Genomic DNA, 25,567 nt, shown 5'->3' on the forward strand with positions numbered 1-25,567 from the left:
AATCAAAGGCTTTATAGTTTTGATTCACAGGTTATTCTCAGTCTTTTCCACCAATTAGTCCTACTATCTCAAAATTCTCGTTGGAAATGGAATTGTCTGATGTGATAACCCAGGGTCATCTTCAGAGCTAAATTTTAAACTTTTATGCAATACTTCGATTTTTCTGGTCTTAATTTAAAATTCCCTTTTGCAGACTTACACATCCACCTCTATTTTATGCCAAGAACCAGTGCCAAAGAAATAAATATGAGCCCTTCCTGCAATTTTTATCAGTCTTTCCGTGGCTTGATTGCCAGAGAAAGAAGTTCAAAGAGCAGAAACTTTACAAGAAATGCTGGTGTTACCAAAGCGTTAGGGGCTCTGCCATTAGCGTTTGAAAGGCATTTCACCTCTGGGGCCTCCGGGCGGCCGTTATCCGATTTCCTACAGAAATCCTCTCAGTGTCAAAGCTCCCTCCTCTTTAAGGTACAGCTGTGTCACCGCGCTCCAAGCGTTTGAACCGAAGGAGAAACCGCAGCTCAAAACCCAACGCGCGAAGCTGCAAAGCCAGCAGGAAATCCGAGACTCGCACAAACCCCCGGTGCCTGGCGCTGCTCGCTTCCTGCAAGGGACCAGCTCCCGCCCAGGCGCCCAGCGCCGCTCACAGGGGAAGTCCCCGAGGGCAGCGGCAGGATCGCGGAGCCACCGCCCGGCTCCTACGCCCGGGGCAGCGGCCGCGGCCCGGCCCCGCCCCGCCCCGCCAGCCCCGCTCCGCCAGCCCCGCTCCGCTCCCTTCCCCGCCGCTCCGCCAGCCCCACTGCTCTGCTCCGCTCCGCCAGCCCCGCCGCGCCATGCAGGTGGGTTGGGGGAGAGAGGGCGGGGGGGCGGCCGCGCACGCAGGTCCTGCGCGGCAGCGGCTGCCGCCTGACGGTACTTCTCCTTGCAGACCTTCCTGAAGTGGCTGCTGGGGATCCTGGGGGTCGCCGTCGTCGTCACGGTCATCGCCGTGCCCCTGGCTCTGCTCACCGGCGGTAAGTCCGCGGCTCCGGGGGGTCCCGGCGGCCGCCGGGGCTCGGGGGATCCGCAGCAGCGAAGCCCACTGCTGTGGGGGGAAAGTTTTGCTGAAAGTTTAGTGCTTCAGGGAATGGGGTTGATAGAGCTGGAGGTCCTGGGAAGCTGGGAGGTACTTTGTCAAGAAGGTGTCTCACCTGGGAGGATGGGGGGCCCGGGGGGGCGTGGGGGGTGGGTGTGTGTGTGCGCGCGTAGAAAGTCCCTTGATTACCGTGTGAGCTGAGAAAGTATTAGTTATAAGCATTATCGTTTTCAGCATTTTCCTTTCCTATTGCAGCTGCAGGCTGTAGAACCAGCAGTAAAATGCCAGTTAGTCAATCTTCTAGGGTGCATTGAAGAGATAAGATTATATTCCCTCTAATTTGCTTTGTTTGCACAACTTTTGTTAACGTTATTGAGTGAAATTATATGCACAGCACAGTTACAGAGGTCAGAAAAGTAGGAAGAGATCTGGAATGCGTTTTTGGACTCTGATCGGTTTGTACTTTCTAGGTTGTCCTTGTAGCTCTGGATGTTAATGTGAAACAGCATGGAATCCTAATCAAGCAAAGCATTGCTTCCAGCTGGTAGGGCAGAGCTGCAGGTTAATCACTCTTTTTGTGTTCTTATGGTTAACAGCTGAGCAGTTGTGATACCTAGAATACCTAGAATTGCAGGCACTGCAAACTCTAAGGAAACAAAGTGTTTTTTCTAGACTAGAGCTTTGTCTAGACTCTGTTCGTGAGGTGCACCCCAAGAAGTGTGAAAACGTGTATGTTGATCTTGACAGCATGTTCAGAAATGAACACAGCAATTGCTTATGTGCACAGAAAGTTCTGGTGGGTTTTTTGTATGTCAGTTAAAGAGGCAAAGCTTGTGTCACTAGTGTTCATGTGGCTTAATTTATGTTAAACTTTTTTGCAATTCAGCTCTGTCATTATTAATATCACAATCGTTAAAAACTAGATTTTCAAAGTCCAGATATCTGAATGACATATCTTCTGGGTTAAAACTTGCATCAGTGGATGCTGACTCTCTTTTCTGTTATTTTGGGGCAACTTCTTGCCACTTATCTCAAAAAAGCAGATTTGGGGGGTGACAGAAAATACTCTTAGTTTCAGAAGTTGGGAAGAGCAGGAGAAAGGGTCTTGATAAGTTATCAGATGCATGTGTGCAGGCATAACACCTAGTGAAAGAATTCAATATGCGGGCCTGAACTCTGCTGAAGAGTTGGTGCTTTTCTGCCTTAATGCTGCTGCTACATCTTACTGAAAATCAGATGGGTTTTCTTCTTTCATAAATTGTAGCATATGAATCCTTTTGCTGTAGAAGTGGCTGCAATTCAGAATCAGTCATTGAGTTATATAGTAAATAGATTTTACTTTAAAGAGGCACTTCTGTTGGATGACATACAGAATATCACCATGCTGTCAGCCTTGGCTTGCGTCATGTTGGTTGTAAAAGGGTAGGGCAATGTGTCACTCTTTTTACTGTTGGCTCAAATTAATGTGTGAGAAATTACCTAGCACGCCCAGGTAGTTCACTAGGCCCCTCTGGATAAAATAAGGATTGAGATGAAGAGGTGCCAGTTCAAAAACTTGAATTCCTGTCTGTTCCCAAATCGGGCCAGCACTACCATCTGAATAACAACTGTGACCATTACAGTTTGGGAACTGCAGGGTGCTTTTGAATTTTTGACTGAAGGGTGCTAAAGAAATGTTTTCTGTTAGCTGAGAGTATACAGGTGGTGCACTTGTAATTACTCCTTTATAGGTGAGACCACTTAATCACTGACGGTTTGATTATATGACTTTCATGAAGGACCTCGGGGCATCCAAGTCAGCTGAGGATGCCTCCTGGGTCAGTCAGTACAGGTGCTGGCCTGAGTACAAAATGAAAGGTGGCAAAATTGAGGGGTGGTGGGGGGAGGAGCAGTTCACGTGGCTGTGACTATGTGAAATCAAAGTCTGCTCAGAAAAAAGTCATTGTAATTGCAATCAAGTCTTTATTTCATGCTAATGGTTCAAGCATTGTGCAGGGAGTGAAAATGATGATTATTGATAGACACAGATAATTTTGAGTTTGGATTTCTTACCTTTGGCCTGCTGTTCTTCTCCCCTTCATGCTTCTCAATGTACTTTAATTTCTTAAGCTTAGTAGTCATGCAGCACAGAATTAGTTTGATAAATGGGCTTCAGTGCTGGGAAAGGTTGTGAAATTTTGCCACTCCAGAGGAGGTCTGGCCTGTTGGCTGGACTGTAGGCCTGGCAAGTGGAACTTCTGCTTTTTCTCTTGCAGCTGTTTAGCATGGGCAAATACTGCAGACTTAAATTTGCAAAAGGGTTCCCTAATTTTGGGTGCAGCTCTTCACTATTTACCTTGAGGGTCTTCAGGCAGAACTGTGTACAAAATTCTATATTTTTTGTTTATAGCCGCTGCCTATTTTGCTACCTTATTTTACATTTAATAACCACATGGGGCTACTTGCATCAGACAGTTTAATGTCAAAACAGCCTTGGGGCTTGTATTTGAAGTCTGTTGATGAAAGCATTGTTATGCTTTGAGGAGCTAATCAAGAGGTGACTACAGTAGCAAGTGGTTACCCTTAAAGCATGAGTATTTTTGAAAAAACTGTGGTCTGTCTGTTCATGATTCACTTACCCATTTACTTTTGCTTCTCCCATTTTTTTCTCCTGTAACTTTCTGTGCAAAAGGCAGATTGAAACATCCAGTGGCCATACACCTTTACCTCTTCTTTAATAGCAGTTCCTGTTAGGGCCAGCTGGGCAGGAAGGCCAGGAGCGAGAGGAAGAGTAGCCAATGCTGAGAGCAGGAAGGAGACAGTGCAGTACCTAGTATCATTCTGCTGCCATGAGCAAGTCATAAACAGCCTTATAGTAGTCTTAACTTCTCATTGCTGTTAAGGAGTTTTATTCCGGATTTCGGCAACATATGTAAATGTCCTTTACGCAGGCGCATTGAAGGTCTCTGGTGGTCTTCAGAAGCCCTCTGGTGGTCTTCCATAGTCTTCCTCGCTTGTCCGCTTCTTGACCTCTCTTAGGTGATTCTGCACAGTACGATTCTTGCCATCATATATTAAATTACACAAAAGTACATTCGATGTTAATTCCTAATTTTACCTTTTCAGTGATTGGTCTTTTAATCATACCACCTTATTAATATTCTTATGTTAAAACAATCATTGGTTGATCTCACATAATCCATTAACCGGAACTTTGATCAAAGTAGGGTTTCTAGGCAACAGTAGGAGGTCCTATACAACTGTCTAGTCGCAAACCAGATTCTTTTGCCCAGAGGTCTAATTCTCCAAGAGTGAGATAGTCACTAAATGAGAAGGCTCATCACTGTCATGATTAGATGATACTATGCGTGGGCCTCTGTGGTCTTTTGATAGAAATGTGCCTAGAAGAGGTTGGAAAAGCACAGCAAGTGCTGGGGAAGTTAATGACCTTAAGGTGCCTGAGGGTACTTTGTGAGTCTGATGCCTAACTGATCTGTTGGGTATTACTAGTGGCTGGTAGAAAGCTGCTATAAATACAGATAAGAGTTACTGGCAGCAGCAATCCAGTAAGTTCAGGTTGTCATCCTGGATTTGAAGTTGGAGAATGTTGGGACTGCTGAGACAGCTTTGTGCTTCAAGGATTCAAGAGAGGTGAGGTTGCAGATCTTCCTCACAGCCGTGTTAATGTATAACTGAAAAGGAATAAAAGTCTCTGAAAGGCTGTCATCATTGTTCTGTTGGGGATGGTCCTATCTGCAGTCTTTCCCTGTTTATCCTCTCTGCATTCTGTCCTGAACTAAGCAAATTTGTGACTGGGTGGTGTGGAGGAGTATCTATTGCCAATGTCAACACCCTGCTTACAACTGAACAGTATGTTTAAAATACAGAGAGGCTTCTGGCTGTTAAACAACCATCATATTGGAAGACCTGTGCCATAAGATGAATGAATCTGGCAGCTGTCATCTGTCACGGTTTTCTTGGGATTAAGGGGTCCTGTATTATTCCAGTCTCTGAAAGGCATTAGGTTTAAGGGTGTTTAGGGAGAAAGCTAGAAAATCTGTGACAGAATTTAAATCTATGGATCAGAAACTGATCTTTGAAGTAGAACCTCTTTGAATCTAGATTCAAAAATTAAGGTTTAGATAAGAATCTTGACTCTGTGTGGGATGTTTTTTTTAGAGAACTGTCACATAAATGGTGAGCAGTAGTTAATTCCAGTAACCTAGCTTTGAAGGACTTCAATCAAAATCATGGCTGAAATTCTCTCCAAAGTTGTGTGGGAGATACAGTAGGTTAATTGCCTTGTTGTGAGTATGCTGTAGACTTGTCTGACCAAACAGTCTTTTGGCTTGAATCGAACTGTTCTAACTATTCTCTTTTCCCCATGTATTCATGCACATTGCACTGCATTACAGGATCCTTGTAGTCTTCATGTTATGTGTGGATATATTACTTTTTGAGCTAGTGAAGGAAAAGATAGCAAATGGAAATGTTTTCCTGCTATATGTCCTTGACTTCTGTAACTGTCATTTAACTCGGTTATTTACCTTAATACAAATGTTGAGTAATGTAATACAAAAAAATTTACCAGCAGTGGATTGCTATCTGTAGAACACATCTGGTATTTTTATTTCCTTGCTTTGCATGAGATGGGGAAAATTTGAGAGGGACTCTAGAGCTATTGATTACAAAGTTAATGATTACCTCCCTCTGGGGAAAGCTCTGCAGCCCCAGAGAGTGATACCTGGGTGAGCTGCCCTGGGAGGTGTCACAGTGCTCACCCATTGGTTATGGTCTCTCTTGGATACCCAGTGGCCGATACTGGGTATCAGGTGGGATTCTGGGTTAGGTGAACCTTTGGCCTGACCCAGCACAGTCATTTTTTACTTTCTTCTTTGCTGGAAATCCATTTCTGTGCTCTAATTGTCACATCTCAGGCAGTAACTGGGGGCTTGGGTGTAGGGGGGAAGGTTTTTGAGTGCTTTTTTACGCACATTGGAAGAGAAACGGGAAGAAGGTTTGGAAAAAATAGCCTGAAATGTCACTTACTTTTCTGACTAACAACTGAATCAGTCAGATTTCCCTTCTTGCATCTCTCGCGCTGCTCCTAAATTACATTCTTAGATTGCAGATCATTCTTGCTCTTGTTCTGCTGTCACTTAAAAAGGGTGATACTCATTCACCTTTTCTGATTTTTATGGTTTCTCTATCCCTTTCTTTCTCATTACTGCTGAGCATCATGCTTGTACTTGTCTTTCTGTTGTTGTGGTTCTTCCAGTCTCTCTGGGTAGTGGTGAAGATGCAGCAAAGGTTCTGTTATTACTGTTTTTATAGTTTTCCATCACTTTTAAGTTGGCTACATAATTTCTTGCTCTTTTTTATTATGTGTGGAAATTAGTAAAATGTGCCTTGACACTGGGGAATAAACAATACGTATACCAAAAGTAATTTGTCAACATCTTTAGGTTTTGGTATGGTGACTTGTCATACCATAAACCTTACACAATAGTTAACATCTTGTTTACTTTACACCTTACACCTACAGAAACTGACTGAATTTTTCTCTTGAGAAAGAGTAACATATTAAAAAAAAAAAAATACAAAATTGAAACAAAACTGTTTGTCAACTTCATATGAGTACTACTTATATAAAATGTTAAGAGCCTTCTTCCCAGAAAGACTTAAATATGTTTCTGCTGTTGTAACAGAGATATTATAATGTAAATATTTCCAGCATATCATTATGACAGTGGAAATATGTATGTGCTGTTGGGGGTGAGAATAGGGTAGAGATGAAGAGCTAGTCATTTGGAATTTAGAAAAATAAGTCTGTCTCTGGAATAGTCAAAAAAGAAAAATAGCAAGAAAATTCAGCCTTCACAGCCTCTCTGAGGAACCTAAGAGTAAAAGAAGCTGTTTTGCTAAAATATGAACATACATTGACCTGTATCCAATCTTCAAAGCCAGTAAAATGCTCTTGAATGTCAACTACTTTATTTTGCAAAATAAACCTGTTTGACACTTTTTTTCAAATGGAATCTGAACAAGAACCAAAATGCAGAATTCAATGTATCTTGAGTATCTTTGGTCGGTAGCATAGTGTGGTTGAGTAAGAATATACTGGTAGTGGCCTGTCTCGCAAATTAAGAAAATACTTCAACTGGGACTTCTATGACTATACCCTTACAGCCTGGCGTATGTTTTCATATTCAGTTACTATGTGGAAGGTGTTGACAGAAAATGAAATTTTAATTTTATACACAGCCAACAAATCTTAATAGTGGCCTGATTTTTAGTAATGAGACCTCAGCAAAATATGTATGTCACCAGGGAGAAAAACATTCATCAGTTTGGAAAAATCCCTAAACCTGTTCATCAGCCACCTGTCTTAAATTGCTCCTCCTTTTCCAAGAGAGAATTTTGTTGCTTTCTGAAGCCCCTCTAATTGAAGATGACACTTACTCAGTTAGGAAGGAGAGAAGTGATATTCCCAACTAGACAACTGTGCATGAATATCAAATGCACACTTGTTCATAATCCATCAAATTAAATATTCAGTTAATATAGAATAATTAACCTGAGGAATTAATATTCTCATGGAAACTTAATGAGCAAGAAATCTAGACTAGTAATTTTTTAGAGCGGTCAAATTTCAGGCAGAATTGAGCAAGCAATATTTTAACATTTGCTGAGCATCTTAGACTGAAATCATTGTTTGTTATGGCTCTTGACTTTTATTGCAGCAATGTGCTGTACAGTCTGTGCTGTGTACATGCAATGTGCTTATTGTTTGGAAATAAGAGTAAAACTGATAGCTAATATAAGTATCTTCTTGCTGTGTTCCAGATGTCTCATGTATTTAACCTGAAGAAAAATAACCTGAAAAAATTATTGTGAGATGATATTATGTGTGTGTGTCCCCAAGGACTTTGCACTCTTTTTCTTCAGCATAATGAAAGAAGAGGCTGTCTGTTTAAAAGTATCTGAAAGACTGGGCCTCCGAGAATTGACAGGGCCAGGTTATTATCTTGGTTGATCAGTCACCACGTCTGTACTTGCGTGTTTTTATCAACTGTTTTTATCCTAGGTCTTTTGATTTGCAGTGGTAGTAACAAAAAAGAAATTATTTAGCCAGTTGAATGAAAAATTGCTTCCCTTCTGGACTGTGTAGATTTGTATGAGGATAGTTTTTTTGTTTCCATTAAAAAAAAAAAAGGATGGGGGGAAGCAGGGAGAGAATCACATACCTGAATTTAAAAGTTGTAGTCTTTGTTTTCAGAGGAAAAGATCACGAAGACTCACAAACAGATGATGATATTATTATTATTATTATTACTACTACTACCACCACCTTTCATACTTTGGAAAGAGTAGCTTGTGCCCTGCAGCCAGTAAGAAAGAAATATTTTTCATAGAAATTGACCACAGTGTGCTGGAGCTGATGACCAAACTCATTAGCTTAACTGAGTTCAAAGTTTCACTTAGTCTTTTCATAGTAATCGAGTTACTTGGCTTTAATTTTGCAGTCAAAATAGTAATGTTGCAGTAAACATTAAGATACCTTGGTGAAAAACACATCAAGAGAAGGATAAATGTTTAACCAGTTATTTCATCATAAGCTTATCAGTAAGCGTTTGGGGTTTTGGGGGGAGGGGGGGTTGGGTTTTTTTTGTTTTTTTTAGATCAGACCTTCCCTGAAAATTTTACTGCTTCTCAGATTTTTTGAGACATTTCTGAAATTTGAGTTTAATGATAAGCAGATGATTACCAATTGAAGGGTTCATGAACAGGAACAGCAGTATTATGGAATATGTGATAAAGTACAGCAGCTGCTTTAATTTTAGGGTATCTTTCAAGGTCTGTACATCTATTCACATGGATGCCTCATTTCATTCATCTGGACAGCCTTGCCTGTCCAGCACTCTCAAACATGAGCATGTACGTCTCTGCTTTGCCTGATCCACCCCACAATTGATGTCTGATGCAAATACTAGCAGTCAGGGCTCTGCAGTGAAGTTCCCAGTGTGAGCCTAGGGGGGGGAAGGCACTAAGATCGCTTTTCAATTTTCGAGGAGTACACATATGCGTTTCCTGAGATGAAAGTGCCAGAGGTCTTCTGTTTATTTTTTGTCACAAAGGTATTTTCATTTACTCAAAATATAACAGCTGTTGTGTACCTTAAAGTAAAATAGCAGCAGAGAAAAGGCATCTATAACTTTTACATGAGTTTGTTGAGTGATCTCACTGATACTCCTTTATTTTATGCTTGCTGAATTTATCTTGCAGTAAAGCTATAGTGCCTTCCCACTACTAGTACTTTAGAGCTGGTTAGCTAAAACACATCAATAACCAGCAACAAAATCCCACTTATTTTAGTAGTTAGGTTAAGGAGCTGGGGTGGAACAATTTGCAGTCACATCGAAATCTCTCTTCTGTCTCTTTCTTTCAGAAAGTACCTCTGAGCCTGATTCACGAAGAACATACACTCTACAGAATTACTTGAACAATGACTATAAGCCCAGGACACATAATTTGCAGTGGATTTCAGGTAATTAACTTCTACATACAAAATGAATGTCAAGAAAATATGCTACCTTCAGTAAACATGTATCTTCATGCTGAGGTGACTACTGTATCCTGAAAAAAAGTTAAATTATTTAATGGTGCCATTATAGAAAGGTGCGTAGCTCAAAGAGTTGTGATTTTATTGTGGGGTTTTTTTTCCCCTTAGATACATGTTTGCATTCATGGCAAGCTATATTCTCCCACCGCTAAAAGAGCATACTTACTTCTATGCTTTTTTGTAGAAGCATGTTATCCTCTGAATCATGCCAGCTTCCTGTGCATCAGGCTATCAGGGAACAGGAGGATACGGGGCGCTTTTCCTTTTGAATATGCCTAGTGCCCCAGGGGAAAGAGATGCCAGAAGGCGGTGGCTGTGAGTTCACTACTTCGTGAATGTTCTTGTGCTATAAGCATCCTTTCGTTACAGAAGTGGCAAACACAACATTGACCAGATTTTTTAATTTTACTTCGTGCTTAAAAACATAAGGGGAAAAAAAGTAGTAACTGATGAGCATTTTACTTATTGTTTATTAGCATCTCTCTTGTTCTTCTAGGAAATCAGTATCTTCACAAAACAGCTGATGGGAACATCCTACGTATCAATGCTGACACTGGAACATCCTCAGTAATCTTGTCAAATACAACATTAGTACGTTGACTTATGTATAATATACACAGATGTTGGGAAAGTTATTGAATTTAACACTTTGTTCTGCGCATTTCTTTGGAATCAGTGCTTAATGTGCTCCTTTTGCCTTTTGTTGACAGGCTGAATACAAGGCAACCACAGTTACATTGTCTCCTGATCAAATGTTTGCTCTTCTGCAGTACAACTATACAAAGGTACAAGTGCACTTTACTTCCCTGAGGATGAAACTGGGAAATAAAGGTTTGGGAACAACTGAGAGGCTGAGAGAATGTGAGGGAAATGCAGAAGGATGGATGGATGGATGAATGAGGTGGATGTCTCTAGGGGAACAGTGAAGTTGAGCAGGCAGGAGGAGGAGAAGAGAGACTGGTATTGTCTGTGAGCTTGGCAGAAGAGATATGACTGCCTGAGAAAAGAAGCTGGATTAAAAAGTGGATGGAGAGATATCACAAGGAGAGTGAGGCTGGATGGTTCATCTGAGAAGACAAGCTAGGAGAGTAGATAGGCATGACTGCCCAAGGAGTTGCGTGGGTAAGAAGTGATGAGTAGATATGCTTGTATACGTACACTTGTACTTATATGCTGTGAATATATAGGGTTGTTACAGTGTGGTGTTAGGACATAAGAATTTAAAACTGAGGTGAATGAAAAGCAGCATGAGCATATGAAAGAAGACTGTCCTCTTGTGCTTGGAGTGGACTTGGGTGTTATTGTCCCCTACTGTCAGCAAGCACGTGAAAAACCTCCAGCATAATGGCTCATCCTGGCCTGGTGCTGAACCATGCAACAAAGGTAAACCTACATTTATGTCAAGTGGCATGAAAACCTGCCTCTGTGTGCCAATTGAGGACAGTTACAGAAACCTAATGGAGGTGATAATTTGCTGTACTGCGTGTGCGCCAAGAAGCCAGTACCTTTGTTTCCTTTTTTTTTTTTTCTAGTGAGCTGCCTGTTTTGGTTGTAAAAAGCTCAGTGCTGACTTGTGCAATGTACAAATGCTCGAGCACTGTGTCACTGACTTCTATGTGTTCTGGCTTTGCAGTCCAGGAATACCTCTCACACTGTGCCAGCCACAATCCGTGCACTCAGTCATCACTTTTTTTTCAATTTTAGCTTTCTTGCTAGGTACTAAGCCAGTTACCTTTTGTCTTTCTGAATTGTTCAGAATCGTTTGACTTTTCACTGCATCATTAGTGGCCACAAAATGCCTTATGTTTTTCTGGCCACCTTAGAGATCCCCTCTACTCGTGATTTATTGCTCTATAATATTTTTGTTTGTTGTAGTCATTAGAGTTAACTTTATTTTAATGCTGAAGCAAGATCTTTTAACCTTTATATAATAGTGTGATTGAAAGTTATGTTATTATTAATCTTCATTGCAAGAAAACAGAGTAACAAAATGAATCATGAGGATGTAGACACTTCTTATGTAATAGCCATCTGGTTGTGTAGTACTAAGTTATTGTTTTATATCTTTGTACAAATCTTCAAGAACCATCATAGAAGGTAGCTTTATTGTGGCATGTCAACACCGTGGGCTAAATCAAACCTCTTCAGCCCCACGTAGTGAGCACTTTTAAATGTATCTGCATTATCATCGTCATCTTTCTCGCTGTCAGTGCCCACAGAGTGATACAGACTTCAAGAGGCAGGTTTCTGAGAAAGGTTTTATTTCTGTGGCAATATGAATGGGAATAGGTCACCCTGGAACTGGAGGAACTGCTACAGAAATACTGCTGGGGCTTGTGAGGACTACTAAACAATAAGATGCCAAGTTAAATAACATAGCATGGAAAATGAGACAGAAAACGGCAAGTGTGCCAGTAAGGCAGAAGGAGGAGAATTAACTGTGCATAGCTACAATAGTCTGCCGTGTAGCTACAAGGATATTTGAAAATCTGCAACATCTCTGGCCTCTGTATCTCTGTCCTTAATCAGTCAGTGGCCTCTGTCATAGTATCTAAGTGATGACCCCAGAGGGGTGGCAATTCTTTAGTCTTTTCTTAAACCTTGCAGAGATTTGTTACCTTTGTACACTTATTGTGTTCTGTCTGTCTTAAGCAAAACCATGAGGAGGGTTTCCGAGGTAATTCAAACTGTAAGAGATGTGAATCCTGGTGAAATTTATTTTCTTAATATTAAAATAATTCTTTTGCAGTTGTGGAGGCATTCCTATACAGCTTCATATCGCATCTATGATTTCAGTAGCAGGTCAGTAATTTTTGCACATGAGACGTAGTTTTAACATTATTTTGCAATGAAATGACATTCCACTGATTTCTCTTAGCTGCATTTTGTTTTTGTTTTTCCAGTTCTATCTTAGATGGCAAACTACTACCTAATGATATACAATATATATCCTGGTCACCTGTTGGTCACAAACTGGTTAGTAAAGATAAGTGAAACTTATATAAACAGTTGGGTTTGTACATATGACATGGAAGCTCACATTGTCTGTACCCTTGAGGTTTTGGGACTTTCCTACTGCTAGATAAAGTAGCTGAACTAGTTTCCAAATTGACTACTGTTGCTGGAAAGACTCCAAAATCCCTCTGTGTGTTTTGTTATTTAATGAAAATGCATTCCTGAAAGTAGTAGTGGCCCCAGTAGTCATGCAATGCACAAATGCACAGGAACTTCATGTTTTTACAGTTGCAGAAAGTAGCTCATCCCTTTCAAAAGCAGCAGCATTACAATTGTCTACTTAATCATCACTGTGATTCTTATCTCCTAATTATACCATAATCAGTGAAGTTTTATTTGATGGATGCATGTAGCAGGGATTAGAGGTTCAAAAACTCTCTTGTGTTCTTTCCCACTGTCCTTTTCTTCCTCCTTTCCTCCCCAATCCATGGCAATGGTGACAGCCACTGTGTCTGCAAGGCTTGTGCATTCCCTATGGTGAGCATTGGATATGACTAAAGAGCTATCACAGGAGAATGTGGTGTTTATTCTTATTGCTTGTAGTATAGGGATTATAGAGCCCAACCACAGAAGCAAAGGATGTTGAAAAGAGCTTTCTGCATATCAGAGCAAAGCTCTGGAATAAAACGGTGGTGTTCAGTTGTTGCAGAGGAAAAATGGGGGTGATTAGAGTCAGGCAGGTGCCAAAAACTAGAAGAGTTCTGAGCACTGCTGAAGTAATGCACCATCTTTGCAGATCTGTTGGCAATGCTGAGACCACCATCAATGTTTTACCAAAGTACTGATAGTTTTCTGTGAAAGACAAATTAGTGAAAACAATTCCTAACGAAGATAAGTTCGTATCTCAGCAGAAAATGTATGAAGTTTTGAAAACCTTGCTATTCAGTAATCATGTCATTTATCATAGCTGACTGTTTTTTGCATCTAGGCCTGAAGTTAGGTTGCTACACATGATTTGTATTAGTAATTAAAGTTTGTTAAGTATCAATGATGTTTGGTGAAATGCAGCTTTCAAAGACAGTAATTGTCATCTGATGTAAAAGTAAATTTCCCAGTAGATGATGCAAAGGAAGGAAGTAGGATTTACTCTAATAGTGATTTTTATCACAATGTTTTGCAGGCTTATGTTTGGAATAATAATGTTTATATAAAAGCTTCACCAACAGCAGAACCTGTGCGAATCACTGAAAACGGAGTAGAAAATAAAATTTTCAATGGAATACCAGATTGGGTTTATGAAGGTAACTATGTCAAGCATATTTTACTTTGCATTATGATGTAAAAACTTTTGTTTTATTGTAATTATTTTATTATAACTTATTTCTTATCATTGGAAAATTCAAAATAACCTAAGTCTGTATTTTAACGGAAGCATGTATCCTTACCTGAGCTTAATACCTGGCTAGTGTGAGGATCTAAGAATGGAAATGAGTTCACCTAATTTGCAGCACATCCCTGGAAATCATAATGTGTGAATTAGCTTCATATGATCGATTATAAGCATTGATCTAATGTCTCATTTCAGAACCCCAACAAACAGTCTGCACTTTGGTATCTGAACTTAAAATTAAAAAAAAAAAAAAAAACCCAAAAAACTAATGAGAATAGTACCTAGGATAGAAGAGCCAACTTATCAGTTATAACTTAAATGAGTTTGCATCTCTTTCAGAGGAAATGTTTGGCACCCATTCTGCTCTCTGGTGGTCTCCAAATGGCAATTTTGTGGCATATGCAGCATTTAATGATACAGAAGTTCCTGTTATAGAGTATTCCTTTTATTCTGAGGACACCTTGCAGTATCCAAAGACCATTAGAATCCCGTATCCCAAGGTCTGTGTTACTTTTTAAACATGGTTGTTCTGCATTTTCATTAAGAGAGTAGTCTCATTTAATGTTTCTGGTAATGAAAATATTGTCTGTCTCTCCTCAACAGCTTGCTGTGATTACTCTTTTCTGAAGTCAACAGCATCTGGCAATGTTAAAGTATTTTATTATCTCCAGGGAAAAGCAAAAAGCAAAAAAAAAAGTATGATTGAAGGTTTTGTTGTTTCACCAGAAAATTTTGAGGTAGCAAGTAGATGTTGAGATAAAAAAGCTCTTAGGGAATTGAAGTTGTACATCTGCCAAATGCTTTGTACCATTGTGTTAGGGTTGTGCATGGTGTTGATAATGGAATCTTCTTCAAATAATGTAGCATTTTTAGTTGTTGGATGCTTCCTATATTGGGATGAAGGGGAGGAATCTGCTGATGGAGTTTCTTTGCCCACACATAAAGTTCTTAGCTGTGAGAGTGAAGCCTTTATTGCATGCAGCTCCTTCTCCTCCCCCTTCCTTTCCATGTGACTTTGTGCCCACTGCTTGTAGCACAGTTGGGACTGGACTAAATGGTGTGAGAGTCAGAGTCCAATACCCTCCAAACGGGTTCTTTCAGATACTGCACATGTGGAGGGTTTCGTGTTTAATACAGAGTTAGCTGTGTGAAGTTATTTGACATTACATGGGATTTTGATTTAGCAGAGCGATGCAGCAATGCACTTAAGACACGATACAAGTTACACTTAGAATACAATTGCACTATACTGCTGAATCGCAATACAAACATGGTTCTCAATGCTGGTCTCCATAATATGCTCACTGCCACAATGCTAGGCATCCCCATTGCTGGGAAGGAATACGTGGGTTGAAAGCATCTCAAGCCCATCACTTTCTTCAGTTCTTTTTGTTCATCGTTTGGTTTTTATGCTCTGTGTTGGGCTGAGGCACCTATATATCCCCCCCCAACGCTAGTCTGACCAGCTCAGGAGGGTATTTTCACTCTTTTGATTAATGGGGGCAGAACAGCTGATACAGCCGACTGATCACTCAACTGATGATACGCTGTCTGGTGGAAAACCCGCCCTCTGGTCCTCTTTGTGTCAAGTTCGGCTTTCTGTGCAGCAGCCGTGGTCAATCACTCGCTACCCTTCCCAAAGCTTCAGGAGCCCATGGCCTTTGCTTGTCCCCTTGGAGCCTCCTCCAGAGGGGTCACTGATGCTCACAGCTGGGCTCACGGACAGCTGCAGGGTGCCCTGGCCTGAGCATGGTGCTTGGGAAGAGACCTAGGTGTGGAATGAACTGCCAATTTAAATTGCACCTTTTATTACAAACCCCATTTGTTTGGAATATTGCTGACTTCTCGAGGTGGGTCAACTACAGCTACCTAACCATTACAGTGAGGACTTGGCTCGTTAACTTCTAGAGAAGAAGCTCTTACTGACACAGTTACATTGCTGTCGGTAGCACTACATTAAAAGTAGTGGGGTATGTGCTGCAGTCACAGCTTTGATTGTGGTATAGGCAGCTATTATATGATCACTTAAAGTATCAGTTTCCATAAAGAAGCACTTTTCTGTCTGTTAGCAATGGATTTGATTCACTGTTAGGTACTGCGTGTAGCATGTAGGACAAGATATGGTCAAATACTGCTTTGGGTACAGCAAGCCCTATGTAGTTATGAATGTTTCCAAATGTAGTAGTCTTCCTTAGGTAGAAACACATAACTAACACTTTCATATAAAAAAATACAAAGGATAATTTATGTATCGATCTTAAGAACTGCATTTAGGAACTTGTCTTTTCACATGTTTGAAGTTGGCTGGTTCTACCTGACTGTCTGTAGTAATTTCTTCGTCTATAGTTTCAAATGCTTATTTCACCAAGAATATTCTCTCTTCAAAAGTACAATGAAAACTTCTATTTTTAGGCAGGAGCTAAAAATCCAACTGTGCAGCTCTTTATTGTGGATACCAAATTCCTTCCTCATTTCCGCTCTGCTGAAATTTCTCCACCTGCAGAAATAAAATCAGGGTAAGAAATTTTGGTTGAATGTTTGCTTGTTTCTTTCTGTGGGAGAGGAGGAGCTTTTATGTGTGACCACCCTATATTCAGTGTATATGGCAGTTTTTCCCAGTTATGCAGCTCTGGTAGCAACAAGATTTACCAGAGAAAATCTGCACAGAGATTATCCTCCTAGTGATTATATATAGATGGCATATTCCATGTATGTTATATTCAGAATGTGACAAGTTCTTGGCTCGTCACATTCAGTGGAGTCTAACTATGGTGAAGTCATTTCACAGTACAACTTTAATATGAGCAAGTTTTGGTATAATCAAATTATAATATATGTATTCCAATTCACTGGGGGGGGGGGAACAAAACAAAACCTCAGTGGTAAGTGAAGATTTGATTTCATTGGAAGCAGACTCCTTGCTAAGGCAAGGTATCATGGTTGTCTTCAGATTTATACTTAAAATGTTTGTTTTCTTTGGAAACATGGTGAAAACCAGCACCTCTCACAGTAAATGGAAAATTGTATTTCTCAAAATGCCACTGGAAATGCACAACATGATATAAATGTATTTTGTAAAGAGCAGCTAAATTGATTTAAAATGCATGCACACAGAATTTGGTATCCCAGATCTTGGGTTTTGTTTTTTCTTTTTAACAGTGTTGTTGAAATTTTGTAGAGGTTTGCACTTACAAACGTGATGGGTATAGAAGCACAGGTTATACTGATAAACTTCAGAAAAAACAAAAGAGGTCTGTTAGCTAGTGCATAAAACCAGCATTTTGTGCGTGGTGGCTAAAAAGCTGTAACTGGAATATCAGTGCTATTCCGTTTTAGTCCTCACCACAGTGTAACTAACATCTCTGTGCAAGTTTTTATGAATATGTTGTTCTTCGTCCTTTCTCTACAGTAACGCTGCAATAGCTAGATGTTGTATAGCTGTTGTGTGCTGTTTTTCTCCAGAATTTCAGTGCCTCGGAATTAAAAGCCCTTTATGTTTTGGTCAGTTCTGGTTAAGATCTCTGCTGTCTTAGAGTTATGTTTTACCTTTTGTTAACACCTAATGAAAGCTGAACAAGGCTGCTGTGTGACCTGGGGAGAATAACCACTATCTACCTTCCAGCCTTGTACCCATCTGGTTAACACAGGCCTCTGAGGTATATGGAGTTGATCCATTTTTAAATTAATGTAACACTCTGTGTATCAGGATTAATACAAAATTAAATCAAGTCTTGAATGATGAATTCAAGGATCAAAACTTACTCTTTCTCCCAACGGCTGATCCAAATAATGGTTAAGCCTCAGCATGTGTGTCCTGCAAACACTGAGGTGGCCAGAACAAGTCTTGGGGAATTTTGCAAGAGCAAAAGTACATGAGTAGGAAAAGGCAAGTGATGTGCAATGTTGCTGTTGGGTAGTTTTTCTCCTGGAAGCACAAAGTAATGAATATTTGCACAGTATGTGTATTTATACCACTGTATGACAGGAAAAGTTAATTTTGGTGGTGGAAAATTGTATTTTTACTTCCTTGGAGCTAAATTCTGAGTAAAACTAAGTTTGAATTGGAGGCATACCTCACTCTATCTCTTGCCTCGGTGGGGATTTCGAGGGGCAGTGCCCTGCAAATGGCTGCCTGTTGCAGCACTATCCAGAGCTCGTTGTATGCACAGCAGTTGTACCCCCACGTTTGAAGGGGGGCACAGTGCACTTCTGTTCCAGAGGAGAACCTTTATTATTTGTCAAGGAAAGCTGCCAAAATCTGGAATGGCTGTGCTTTGCCACATAAGATGGTAGATGAAACTTTTTGCACGAATGACCAGCATGAAATCCATACAGCATTTAAACACTACTTTTAGCATCATGGGTGCAGGGGGCTCCTGTTGGCTAACAGGAGGATGAAGGCAATGGATGCTTCTTGTCTGAAATGATCTGTCCTAAAAATAAGTTGTCTTCAGAGTAGAAAGCTCCAGAGGGTGATTGCAGGAATATCCCTTCTCAGCAGCAAATGAGGAAGGGCAATGCAAAACTACTGTACTCTATACTTGAGTTAATGCGGATAGTTAACATTTCAGGGGTCGTTGAAAACTGAAGGTGCATTCCTAGTTCTCTATCATAACCGTAAAATATTTATTATGTTATAATAACAGCATCATAAATAATTTTTTTTTGTTTTTCCTTGTACAGTCTGTCTTGTCTGATGGATGATTTATAGTCTCCAGAATTGTTAACTTCTCTCACTTTGAGGGAACAAAAACTGTGGGGCTAATTCCCCTTTTACAAAACAAGGGAAACCACTATTATAGGTACATGAAGAATGGCAGTTTCTTTTTTTTTGTTGTTGTTTTTTTTTTGAACAAGCCCCTGCAGAGTACTTTTATAATATTATTGGTCTAAAATATACTGTTTGAAGCCAGTGACAGTAGCAATTAAATGACCTACCAACTTCCCAGTCAAATATAAATGCAAAAATAGACCTTTTTCAAACATGACTTCTAAACTGCAATCTAGAAATAAACCTGAATGTGGATGGTAACCAGTTGGCATATATTTTTAATCCATCCACAATAATTGTAGTGTTTTCTTTTTTCTCCCTGCCCCCCCCCCCCCCCCCCCCCCCAATGATCACGAAGATACTCACTCTCATCACAAAACTTCCCACTTGTTTTTGTTAACTAACTTTGGGAAAAAAGGGAACATGAACTTGGAACTAAGTCAAATGTGCAAATTCCAGTTAAAAATGTATGCTTGCCTTGGAGGGGAGGTTTGTTTTATTTTAGTTCGTAAGGCTTCTAGGAGATAGGAGGGATCTAAAATAGGAAAAGACGAGTACATCTAACAGATCATAATGGTAAACAAAACCAGTAAATTTTATGTGGTGCCTTTTTAAAATTAATATACAGGAATATTCATGAAAATTATTTTTTTTTCAGATACTCCAATTCTTCATATCAACTAGTTGGTATTTTGAAGATGAAAGTAAAATATTCAAATAGTAATACCTGTTCTTGGTATGATCTCTCACTCTATTCTAACTAATGGAAATAAGTACTAAATTGAACAAAGATATGTATTACTCAGAAAGTGCTTACAAGCGACCAACTTCATGCATCTAAGGATAAGATTCCAAAATCTAAGGCCCATACAGCTTAATATTCAGAAGAATTTCCTCTATATGCACACAGTACAAGATTTATGAACAGTCTGGAATAGCTATTTTTTTATGCATTAGAGGATCGTGATCTGGCTGTTAGGATTTAATTGCAGTCTTTCTGGAATCGGGTATGTACAAACCATCTAATCCTTTATTGAATGAGTGAAGATAACCAAGGCATCTACAGCAGCAAAAACAATTGACAAAAAAATGGCTCAATTAGGTTTGCATCATTGTTTATTGTTGAAGAGTAGATTGAAATGAAAATAGCTAGATGAGTCTCATTCAGTGAATTGCTGAATGCTGTTGTATAGTATGCTATTACAGAGAGGATTTTAAGTATCTAATGCTATTGCTGTTTTCAGGGATCATTATTTGAGTGTTGTAACATGGGTGACAGATGAAAGGATCTGTCTGCAGTGGCTCAGAAGAATTCAGAATTTTTCAGTCCTCACAGTCTGTGACTTTGAAAGTGCTGCTGAAAATTGGTCATGTCCACGGGTAAGAAAAAATGAGGTGGGAGAGTTGCAATGCTTGATAAATGAAACTAGAAAGGAGCAGAGTATCTCTGAATGTTTATCTTTGTAGAAACATAGCCTGATGTAAAATAAACATAATTGTTGTGGGATTGTTTGTTTTTTCTTTCTTAGGAAAAACAACATACCGAAGAAAGTACAACCGGCTGGATTGGCAGAGTGAGTGTTCAATTTCTAAAACTGCTACCTGTTAATAACACTGATAGTTAAGAAAATTTCACATGAGCCTCTTGCCAGTTGCAATGCCTCTTGTGTGCAGGTCTGATCCATTCACTTGTTGCATTTTACATGTATAGGAAAAAATGGTCTCAAATGGAGCCGCTATGCCACCCCGCTCCCGGTTTTAAGCTTTTGTGGGTATGGGATTCTGAACTCCCTGGCTGGGCTGACAGTGCAGCAAGGGCTGGAGCTGTAACTGTGTCCTGCATGACCTGTGCATCATATTCAGCTTGCCAAAAAGCGGAGTCCTTCCAGATTCCTTTTTAATTCTGACCTACTGCTTCGGTAGCAGTAGGTAGGGGAGTGCAGGAGCCAGGATTCAGAATTCCCTTTGTTCTGGGGAGTCATCAGCTATGCTGGTTTGGCTGCTCTCCAGTCTTCCTGCCACCTCAAGAATGATCTAGGGGATAAAATGTATTAAGAAGTGTATCCTATAACCTTTGAATTGTATTGGAGGAAAGGCATAGAGGACAAAAGTAATTTTTAGCGTTTCAGGTTGCAACAAACTATTCCAGGTTCTCCTTCGGGGTTTTTATTTATTTATTTTTCCCCCGCTCAAAATATCCATTGAAGAGAACTGGGGACAAGATGCATATAACTGACCAGATTAAAATTTTCATATGCTTCTGCCAAACCAGTTGCTACTGTTTGGATGATGCTTTTCAAGCTGCCTCTCAGTCCTTTTGTACATGGTAGAGAGTAGGCACCTAATGAACTACACAGAAGATCTGGGGGAAGTGAAGCAGAGATGCAAAAGTTCAGACTTGGAGGGAGAAATGAGTTTCAGAGTTTTTGATGAGAACACTGAGTACACTTTCCACTCCCGCATTTTCCACACACTGATTATGCTTTAGTCACTAATTCACTTTTGAAGTCAAAAATGAAAGTTTAAAGAAATGCAAAGAGGGAGGCAACAGCAGGGATGAAATCATCCGCAGTATGAAGATGAGAGATCAACCCACCTGCTGTCAAATTTGATATGGAAAGGAAGGCCTTAACGCTGACACATTTTGCTTCTCTGCAGCAAAGGCTTCACAATTAGACAATGTGATGATCAAGCTGCAGACTTTGTAAACAGTTGTGCAAAATGAGAGGGCAAAATGCAAGTCTGTGCCATTAAACTAGGTTGTTGGGGTTTTGTTTCTTTTAAAGACACAACCCACATCTTAGGAGCTGTTGGAAGAAAAAGATAATCTCACTGTATGGTTCTTGGATTTGAGAAGGGAGTGGAAAGTAGGGAGGATTGAAGAAGCGATAGGAAAGGTACATTTGTTCCTTTCTTTTATTCTTATCTACTTAGGGATGATAAAATACAACACTTGACTGATACGGGATATTTTTATACATCTATGTGAGAGACGGATATATACACACATATATGTATATACAATTCATATAAGTGTACATACAAAATTAAGTAAATTATACATGTGTGTAAAATACAGACATAGAGTTCTGTCTTTATATGTATCTATAGTGGTGGGTTTTTTTAAAAGTAGAGATGAAATGATACTTAATCTAAGAATGCTCAGAACAGCCTGTGTTACTGCATAAGGCTTCCAGGTCATGAGCTAAGTTAGAGCTTGCCAGTTGAGTTGAAGGAAAGTCACACTTTGAAAAAGCAAGACTGCTATAAGGGAGAAGCTAGCAAAATATTTGCCAGGTTATTTTTTGCAAAAATATTGCTAGGGAAGAAGGAGAGATTATCTGGAGCACATGGGTTAGGAAGACTCAAGTTCTGTCATTGCTTACTGAGTGACCGGAGGCAAGTAACTTCATCTTTCTGTTTCACTCTCCATTTCAAAAATGGGTATAGCATCTCAGAGGTAATTGCATTGTGTCAGTTGGCTGATTAAAGTTTAGATGTTTTGGACATTTATCGCAGAAATAACTTTTTATTTCATTCATCTCAATTTCATTCCTCTGTTTTTCTCTCTACCATGTGGAGCACATCCAAATGACAGTCAGTAGAAGGAATCCATTCATTTCCATCACTCCGAATTGATAAATGGATAGTTCCTTTGTGAAAATATCATTCCAGTTTGGGTTCTCTGGCATTCTGTAATCACCTACTTACTAGCAAAATTTCCTCTTGGAAAGCAGCTTGTTTTCTTTGAAAAAAGGGGGACATTTTTCACTGTTAAGCTAAAAAAAACGAAAATTAAGAGTTCAAAGAATTTGTTCACAAATACATGTTTTAAAATGAGAAATTCAAGGAAACCATGTATTTGCAATTCTTACATTGCTATAGGTTACAGCTGCATGTTGGCGTTGGACAGAATAAAACAGTGACTTTAAAAGTAGATGCACATATTGTTTCCTAAAATGGTAGGAAACTAGGAACACCTGTGGGACTTCAAATTCAAGGGAGGTAGGAGGGGACATTGATCATTGTGAGGGCTAATACTCAAGAAATACTGCTGCTTAAGGAGGAAGAAAATATTTTAAGTGTGTTTACTTTCAGGGTAATGGCTACAGGTTCTACCTACTAGGTCAGTAGGCAAAAATTTTGCAGTACGTTCAGCGATGCATTGTTTTAAATATTGAACCTCCTGTTTAGAGATATCAAAACCTAAATTATGATTTTGGTTTTGGAGTTTTGTTGTTTGCTTTGATAGACATCTCTCTTGTGTTCAAGTTTCAGCCATCTGTCCCTCACTTTGCACCTGACAATGCTACCTACTACAAAGTCTTCAGCAATACCGTAGGTTACAAGCACATCCATTACATAAATGGCTCACAGGTAAGTAATAAGGTTTGGGACAGTCACTACTGACTTGAGTTTCTCCTGGTGATCAAGGAGCTTCATGTTCTACTTTTTGCCTTGCCTTTTCCCCCCCATCCAGGCTGTAGTACCTATTACTGCAGGAAAATGGGAAGTAATCAGCATAGAAGCTGTAACTAATAACTTTTTGTAAGTATTGTAATTAAGCTATTGATTCCTATCAGGAGGGCTTGTAACAAGGGTCTAAGCAAGCAGGGAGGGAGAACAGGAAGAAGGTGTCATTTAACTCATTAAAAATCTGATCTAAACATGCAAGATAAACCTTTAAATATTGTAATGTACAGTAAATATTTTGCCAAAACCAGTATGTTTTGCTTTTATAGATACTACATTAGTAATGAAAATGGTGGAAAGCCAGGAGGAAGAAATCTTTATAAGTAAGAAATTTTTTCTGCAATATGAGTAAAATATTCGTTAATGAAAAGGAAACTTTAAGAAAAAGCATTGCAAAATAAATGATTAGGATGTTCACAGTCTAATGTGGGATCCCATATAGGATATTTAATGAAAATCAGTGTAGTAGTATAAACTGTAAAAATAACTAAAATATTTTTCTGTAAATTTAGTTAGTAAAGGGAGATTGTGAAAAGAAATAACCAATTCTCAAGCAACAAACCCCTAAAGAAAATCTCTCATGCTTTTTATGCTATGATTATAATTCCAATATTAATTGAACTCAAGAGTTTAAAGTCTGTTTTCTCTAATTTTTAAATCAGTAAGGACTTTACTGCTGAATTTTAACGTATTTCATTCGGTCATCTTCCTTAAAAAGCATACATTTGTTTAGCATAGCTTAAAAAAAAAAAAAAAAAAGTCTTTCATGTCTGAAATGAAGCTCATCTACTTTACAGAGTGCTCTTGGAAAGCAGTCCAAATTCTCCTAAATGTGTTAGCTGTGATCTGAATCAAGAAAGATGCCAGTATTATTCTGTGTCCTTCAGCAAAGATTCACAGTATTATCAGCTAGATTGTCATGGTGAGTATATCCGGAATTAATTGACATAAACATGACATACTGATTAGTTGGGTGGGGAAGTTCGCCTCGTCAAGATCTTGATATGCACTGCGTAACAATGATATGTGTTGATATTGTTGGATAAATGCATTGGCAGTGGAAAAACATATTCTGCCCTAGGCTCAAAAGCACCTTGACAAAAATTACAAGGATAAAATTTGATAGTTCTGTCTATCAGTGAACCCGAAAGAGGTGCAAAACACTCCTGTCCATTGGGTATCTCCTCAAGAGCTGCATGGGGAGCTCTGTAGAAGGAATTTGGAGGCTCTGGGAGCAAGGTGAGCAACAGGCTGGGTAAAGAGAAGTGCTCTATGTGTGGGAATAAAATTAAGATAGATAGTGCTGTTAAAAATCCAATGAATGTAATCATAAGTTAAGCAGCGGGACTCTAGTCTGTCTCTGACCTCTAAGTGCTTGTGCTAGACAGTACAAGGGATAAATTAATCAAAGGGTGGGAAAAATAAACTCTTCTCTAAAATTTCCCTTAGATTGAAAGGTATGTTGTTTTTTAAGATGCCAAGATCTTCCTTGATCTATGGGCTAGAAGGACAGACAGACAGCAGAGAGGGAATAGTTCTGTCAGGTTGTAAAAATGGTTGTTTGAAGAAGACTGCTGTGGTCTCTGACAAGGCTTACTGATTTCCAAACCATGGTCCACAACTGATGGGTAGACTTTGCTAAAGAGTGTAAGTTTAATTCTTCAGTACCTCACAATCATGTGGTTTGCCTGCGAGATAGTCTTGAGTATTTTACGGGATCCTGTGGCTTGAGTCTGGGACCTGCTAACTTAAAATCCAGCTTGTGCAGACTGGAGGGAAACAAGTTCCGAGCTTTTATGATTCACCCACTTCCAGTTACTTTACAACGGTTGTGTTTTGAGACAGCATGCAAACATGAAGGTTTGTGCTCTATCAACAGGTCCTGGCCTGCCCATATCTACTCTGCACAGAAGCAGTGATGATCGAGGTATGGGGTTGTCTTAAAATATAATTTGCATTGAGCCAGAAAATTGCACTGTAAATTTATTTTAATTTTGTTCTCATTGCTTAGTATACTAATTTAAATGTCAGTTATAAAGGGTAAATTTAATTTCAGATAATTACTCTAGTATAGTTAACCAGAAGAATAAATTATATAGCTTGGCATACGTTTATTCATAGTTTATTTAATACTATTTTACATTGTGCTAGGAAACAGTGAGTAATGTATGACTGACTGACTGGGTAATTGTTCAGTTTTTCTGAAATTGTGTTGAGATGAAAAATGGGGAAACCAGCTTTCTGGTTACTAAATTACTGAAGGAAAGCTATATTGTAAACATTGAATCTGAGAGGAAAAACAAA

At 39.4% G+C, this 25,567-nt stretch overlaps 1 protein-coding gene across 1 annotated transcript in view; it reads left to right on the forward strand.

Annotated features, from left to right (window-relative positions):
- The first annotated feature begins 772 nt into the window (after positions 1-772).
- DPP4 (dipeptidyl peptidase 4) overlaps positions 773-25,567 on the forward strand; it is a 40,703-nt gene continuing 15,908 nt past the window's right edge. The window contains exons 1-17 of the mRNA XM_052791627.1: positions 773-836; positions 926-1,010; positions 9,501-9,599; positions 10,171-10,265; positions 10,385-10,459; positions 12,424-12,476; positions 12,578-12,650; positions 13,810-13,930; positions 14,359-14,519; positions 16,432-16,535; positions 20,035-20,170; positions 20,320-20,364; positions 23,063-23,167; positions 23,271-23,338; positions 23,533-23,586; positions 24,061-24,185; positions 25,143-25,190. Of these exons, the coding sequence (XP_052647587.1) occupies positions 831-836; positions 926-1,010; positions 9,501-9,599; positions 10,171-10,265; positions 10,385-10,459; positions 12,424-12,476; positions 12,578-12,650; positions 13,810-13,930; positions 14,359-14,519; positions 16,432-16,535; positions 20,035-20,170; positions 20,320-20,364; positions 23,063-23,167; positions 23,271-23,338; positions 23,533-23,586; positions 24,061-24,185; positions 25,143-25,190 (1,453 nt within the window). The 5' untranslated portion in view covers positions 773-830. The remainder of the gene's footprint in view (positions 837-925; positions 1,011-9,500; positions 9,600-10,170; positions 10,266-10,384; positions 10,460-12,423; positions 12,477-12,577; positions 12,651-13,809; positions 13,931-14,358; positions 14,520-16,431; positions 16,536-20,034; positions 20,171-20,319; positions 20,365-23,062; positions 23,168-23,270; positions 23,339-23,532; positions 23,587-24,060; positions 24,186-25,142; positions 25,191-25,567) is intronic.

Source organism: Harpia harpyja, chromosome 7 (genome assembly GCF_026419915.1).
Source record: "Harpia harpyja isolate bHarHar1 chromosome 7, bHarHar1 primary haplotype, whole genome shotgun sequence".
Taxonomy (NCBI): Eukaryota; Metazoa; Chordata; class Aves; order Accipitriformes; family Accipitridae; genus Harpia; species Harpia harpyja.